This window comes from Myotis brandtii, unplaced genomic scaffold (genome assembly GCF_000412655.1).
Source record: "Myotis brandtii unplaced genomic scaffold, ASM41265v1 scaffold504, whole genome shotgun sequence".
Classification (NCBI taxonomy): domain Eukaryota; kingdom Metazoa; phylum Chordata; class Mammalia; order Chiroptera; family Vespertilionidae; genus Myotis; species Myotis brandtii.
In genome coordinates, this window is record NW_005369217.1 from 2,326,672 (window position 1) to 2,332,989 (window position 6,318).

General features: G+C 47.9%; 1 protein-coding gene across 1 annotated transcript in view; it reads left to right on the forward strand.

The window, feature by feature from the left end:
• KCNA1 (potassium channel, voltage gated shaker related subfamily A, member 1) overlaps positions 1–2,990 on the forward strand; it is a 4,772-nt gene extending 1,782 nt beyond the window's left edge. Inside the window, exon 2 of the mRNA XM_005877017.2 lies at positions 330–2,990. Coding sequence (XP_005877079.1) covers positions 839–2,326 — 1,488 coding nt within the window. The 5' untranslated portion in view covers positions 330–838 and the 3' untranslated portion in view covers positions 2,327–2,990. The remainder of the gene's footprint in view (positions 1–329) is intronic.
• Positions 2,991–6,318: the final 3,328 nt, after the last annotated feature.

Below are 6,318 nucleotides of genomic sequence, written 5' to 3' on the forward strand. Positions count from 1 at the left end.
GAAGCGGGGGGTGATAGGTGGGGGCAGCTGGGGGTGTGGGGGTGCTGCCTGGGACCTGGAGCTCCCCCAGCGCCTCCAGGCGCTTTTTCCCGATCTCTAGTTTAACCAAGTTGTAAACAGATCGGCTGCGGGGCATTTGGGAAAGTGGGATGGAAGAACCCCAAACTTGGATTTCCGGGTGTCTGTGTGTGTCTGTCTGTGTGTCTGTCCAGCAACAGTCCAGTGCTTTCTGGAAAAAACAGGGGTCTGTGCTCTTCGGTGTCTGTAGGTCCGTCCCATCTGAATGCTTCTGATTTTCTACTTCCGTATCACTTTCTATTTCTCTGCAGCGTCCATCGATCGCCCTGGTGGGAGCTTAGAAGGCGGCAGGCGAAGAGGGGTAGGAGGGGGGAGAGCCGAGAAGCAGAGGGGGTGTCAGGAGAGGGGCTCTGCCGAGCTGGCTCTGCACCGGTCCTAGGAGGGCTTGCGGAGGGGAGGGGAGGCCAGGGTGACCCCCGAAGCGATGGCCCTGCCCTCTAGAACAGCACTGCGTTAAGGCACCTCGGACCAGGACGAAACACCAACCCTCCCCCATCCCAACTCGCTGCAAAAAAAGCTGCACCCTCGGCTGCAGGCGAGGGGTTTCCAAACTCAGCCAAAGGCAGGGTGGAGGGAAAGGGAGCCAGAAGCAAAGAGGCAGATCTCTGGCCCTGCGCTCTTTGAAGCCCCTCCCCCCTGAGCGTGGGGGAGACGCGCACTCCGGTGGGGGGGGCGCTTGGGTCCCCCCCACCCCTCTCCTCTCCGTCCTCCCCACCGCCCGCCTTCCCCTGGCCTCTCACCCCTGCACGTGGCTTCCACCATGACGGTGATGTCTGGGGAGAACGCAGACGAGGCGTCGGCCACCCCGGGCCACCCCCAGGACGGCAGCTACCCGCGGCTGGCCGACCACGAGGACCACGAGTGCTGCGAGCGCGTGGTGATCAACATCTCCGGGCTGCGCTTCGAGACGCAGCTCAAGACCCTGGCGCAGTTCCCCAACACGCTGCTGGGGAACCCCAAGAAGCGCATGCGCTACTTCGACCCGCTGAGGAACGAGTACTTCTTCGACCGCAACCGGCCCAGCTTCGACGCCATCCTCTACTACTACCAGTCGGGGGGCCGGCTGCGGAGGCCCGTCAACGTGCCCCTGGACATGTTCTCCGAGGAGATCAAGTTCTATGAGCTGGGCGAGGAGGCCATGGAGAAGTTCCGGGAGGACGAGGGATTCATCAAGGAGGAGGAGCGCCCCCTGCCCGAGAAGGAGTACCAGCGCCAGGTGTGGCTGCTCTTCGAGTACCCGGAGAGCTCGGGGCCCGCCAGGGGCATCGCCATCGTCTCGGTGTTGGTCATCCTCATCTCCATCGTCATCTTTTGCCTGGAGACGCTGCCTGAGCTGAAGGATGATAAGGAATTCACGGGCACTGTCCACCGCATCGACAACACCACGGTGATCTACACCTCCAACTTCTTCACGGACCCCTTCTTCATCGTGGAGACCCTGTGCATCATCTGGTTCTCCTTCGAGCTGGTGGTGCGCTTCTTCGCCTGCCCCAGCAAGGCGGACTTCTTCAAGAACATCATGAACTTCATCGACATCGTGGCCATCATCCCCTATTTCATCACCCTGGGCACCGAGATAGCTGAGCAGGAGGGGAACCAGAAGGGCGAGCAGGCCACCTCGCTGGCCATCCTCAGGGTCATCCGCTTGGTAAGGGTTTTTAGAATCTTCAAACTCTCCCGCCACTCTAAGGGCCTCCAGATCCTGGGCCAGACCCTCAAGGCTAGTATGCGAGAGCTAGGGCTGCTCATCTTTTTCCTCTTCATTGGGGTCATACTGTTCTCGAGTGCAGTGTACTTTGCCGAGGCGGAAGAAGCTGAGTCGCACTTCTCCAGTATCCCCGATGCTTTCTGGTGGGCGGTGGTATCCATGACCACTGTAGGATATGGTGACATGTACCCTGTGACAATTGGAGGCAAGATCGTGGGCTCCTTGTGTGCCATCGCTGGTGTGCTGACAATTGCCCTGCCCGTACCTGTCATTGTGTCCAATTTCAACTATTTCTACCACCGAGAAACTGAGGGGGAAGAGCAGGCTCAGCTGCTCCACGTTAGCTCCCCTAACTTAGCCTCTGACAGTGACCTCAGTCGGCGCAGTTCCTCTACTCTCAGCAAATCTGAGTACATGGAGATCGAAGAGGATATGAATAATAGCATAGCCCATTATAGACAGGCCAACATCAGAACTGGCAATTGCACCACAGCCAACCAAAACTGCGTTAATAAGAACAAACTACTGACCGATGTTTAAAAAGCCAAGCAAACAAAAAAGCCCCACTTAGCAGCTTGAAAGACTTAAAAGCAAAGCAAAAGCCCTGGTGACCCATGTCACTCTTTGTCGCTACTTTACTAGTCTTTGAAAGCTCTGTTTAACTGTCAATGCATTATTGCATTGTGGATTTTGGGGATGGCCAACCAGAAGCTTTCAAGATCCATTAAAAAAAAACCTATTTTCATTTTATTAAAAATGGGAAAAGAAAGTGTATTTTATAAAACTGGTTTAAAAAAATTCAGTCCATAAGCTAGTCTAGGTAAAATAAGATTCATATGCTTCCCCAGACCGAAACATTTGTAATCCTTGGGCTTCTTTAACTTTTTTCTTTTAACTAAGAACCAGGTGATCACTTAGAAATATAAAATTAAAAGTTGCATGGGACTCCAATAAAAAAAAATCTTTGCAAACTGCACAGTACATTTAAGACAGTGCATCTGTTGATATATAATATGATATACCAGCTAAAGTGGGTAACGAACAATGCTCTTTTGGTCCACTGAACTGCATATTATAAGGTGGGGGGAAAAGCAAACAGAATTACTTAAGACTGGTTCACAAAGCACCTTATCAATCTGATGCTGGTCCTGGTCTTTAGGGGTTCTCCCTTTGTCCCATTCTCCTTCTATTCAAACTATTCTCTAAGAAATAGATAAAAATTAATTGATTCATCTGCAGTGCTGCTAAGTTTCTCAACTGCAGGTGAGCCCAACACAGGTCTTGTCTCACTGGTCCTGTACCCTGACCCCTGGCCTCCAGAACTGGATGTAAAACCTTAGCCTCCTTATTGCAAGAGAGCACAAATGGAGTTAAATGTAAGCATATTTGATTCTGATATTTATTTTACAATCGCATGCCGAGAACGTTAACTCAGACAATAGGGGATAAGCTTACGTTTGAATCGACTCTTCTAAAAATAGGTCCTTTTTCATTTGCATTCACCAAAAGTGCACTCCTTTATTTATTAACTATTTTATTAGCAAATAAAGTACTGTATTTAAGTGCATATGTTAGTCAGATGGGAACAATAACTTTTTGGAGCTCAAAGCATGTTCTCTTATTCAGCATTATGGCCTATTTGATTAAGGTGTACCTTGAATTAATTAATGCATGATTTCAGTAAAAAAAATAAAAATAAATAAATAAAAACTACAAGTTAAAAAAAAAGTGGGGGTGGGGGTACTCAATCAATTTTCCTGCCTTTGCTCAGGGAAATGTCAGGTTTCTGTGCAGGTGTAGGCAGAGAGAGAACCAATATGCCCATTCCTTAAAGGGAAGCTATATGGAAAACTAAGTAAGTCATCAAGGTATATATAGCAACACCTAAGAACAAGTATCATTTCTAGCTGAAGATAAACACAAGCAAAACAAACAAACAAAAAAAGGTGCAATACTGCATGTTTTTTGGTGCATTCTTAAGATGTAAATGAAAATGTTTATCTATTGTATGCATCCAAAGCAGAGCTGATTTCTTTTTTGCAGTCATGATTTGAAGTCTGTAAAGGCTTTAGCCCTTCCCTTGAGTCACCCTGAAGAAACTTAACCAATTGATTTAATAGTTGCTTAGTGCCTTTATCCTGTACCCACAGCGAACTGCAGAAAGTGCCTCCATTAACACAGCTGAGAAGTTATGTAACAAAGAGAGGAAGGGTTGGGGCACAGATATTTTGCTTTTCCTGTTTCCATCCTCGCTGTCTCACTATACCACTGTGAGAAGACCACGCCGCCTGAGCCCTGGAGAGGAGAGATCCAGGAGGGTGCTGTTTCTCTGGCCATCCACTGGACTGAGTCCCTTTGGCAGCCTGATGTGGGATGTAAAACTGGGACCTGAGACCTAGCTTCGAACTGGACATGAACCATGAACTCGTATGTTTTTTTCCTCTTCTCCACCAGAGCCAAGATAAACTTTTTGGGAATTTGTTTCCCATTGAGGGCCACTCTGGACATTCAGGGCTTCCTCAGGTCCCATGCAGTGTTTTTGTGCTTTTCTGTATTCTTCTGTCAGCAACAGCGCTTTGCAGATCTCTGATAGTCTGATCTTTCTGGCATCATTGTGCATATGGGAAGGAACACTCAGTTCATAACATTTCCTAGGCCCTCCCTCCTGGTCCAGTCTCTTGAGATATTTCCTATGATGCTCCTATGATCTTCCTACCTGGCACTCACTTCGCAGGCCAAGCATCTCCCAGCACCCAGCCCAGAGAGCAGCTGAGACCCTGAGCCTAGCCGAAAGAGAGCCACAGAACGCAGGCCTCGGGGGCCCACCAGCTGTCCACCCATGGAGAGGCACTCACTGCCTTTTTAAGGACACCAAGTGGGGATCTTCATTCTGCACTTAGCATGTGGCCGCCTACTGCTGACCACCTTGCATTTCTGCCCTGCTTCTTCTGGGAATCTTCCCTTTACCCCCATTCCTTCTTCACCTTATCCTAGAACTATCAGTGAGGCAATAAACGAAGAAACTAGAGTGCCACCCAGGCTGGTTCACTCTATTGAAAGAAAGAACATGGATATTTTATTTTCCTATGCTACTCTGTGGATCTGTAAGACTAATGTAACATCATGGAAGATGAGGAGCCAAGGACTGCACACATCTGACCACTGCACAAACCCTCCCCTGTAATGTTTCCTTCTCTTTTGAATCTTGACTCATCTTGGCTATTCCTTTCCTACCTGCTTCAAAGTCCCCAGTTGGGAAAAAATGCAACCGCTTCCAAATTTCTGGGGATATGGTGATCTTTTAGTTAGACTCTGAGATCTAGGACACGCAGAGCTTGAAACGCTGCACTCTGTCAACAGCAATAATCCGCTCGGTACTGTGGGATGGATGGGTCAGAGGATGAGAAAACGAGACCAAGACTGAGGAGATGAACTTTGGCTGCCTGGTATACCTCTCGTAGTTAGATGTTGGACTGGTGATTCTTCTGCATGTGTGACAGGAAAAAGTGCTGCATGCAGTGAACCTGTTGGCCTGGGACTGGGGATGAGCTGTTGTTATGAATTTGAGTGGTAGGGGGAGAATGAATGCTGCTCCATCTGCAGCTCACTGCAACCAAGTCAGTAAGAATGAAGTATAGGGACTGTGTAGCATAGGCATGTGAAGTTTCACAAAGCTCTCACCCTTGCACTGTAATGTGCTGAAATGTTTTTGTAGACCTGAAGGTGCACTTAACAAAACTGCCTATTTAGTAATGACTATCTTTTGGTTTACTTACTCATATTTATTTTGTCAGGCTTTTTACCTTCCCACCCCCTTCCTAAGTCTTGAGCTTTAATGGCTCATATCCTGAATACTTGTTTTCTCCCGAAGGAGAAGACTTCTGACATGCTGATAGCCATAGCTCGGCCCTCCCAGTGTTTGGGGCCCTAGTTCAATAGGGTGACAGTGGAAGGGCTGGGTCACACCAGGGCTATTAGCCATCCCAGAATCTCCGAAGTGGTTAACTCACCTCAAGTGATCTGAATTAGAGAGACCAAAGACATTCATTTCCTCTGTCCTCAGATTTGTAGAAGACAGATTGTCACCAGGAAAGGTTTTTGTTTTTTGCATCTCCTCTTCCCCATCTGTGCACAGCCCTCCCTCGTTCCCCCTTGAGAGCTGAGTTTCAATTATCAGTTAAAACAGTTCATTGAGAGTGTGTTAGCGAGTTAGCCTAGCAAAATCAAATGAACCAATAGCTAATTCTTTCTTCTGAATTCTGGCCAATGGACAATCATTTCTCTAAAATAAAATTGTGTAGTAGGTTTAGGCTCCACTGTGGTGGAATAAAAGCACCTGCGACATCACAATCTTGACTCACTTGAGAGTTTTTTAATTCCTTTAAATGGTAAGTGGGAATAGTTTTCTTTAAGTAGATATTTGGTTTAGTCCATAAGGGACCTTCTTCACATGGTGTATAGTTACAGATTTTTCAAATTTCTTAACATCTGACACATCAGTACAAAATTTCCCAACCCTCCCATTTAATATA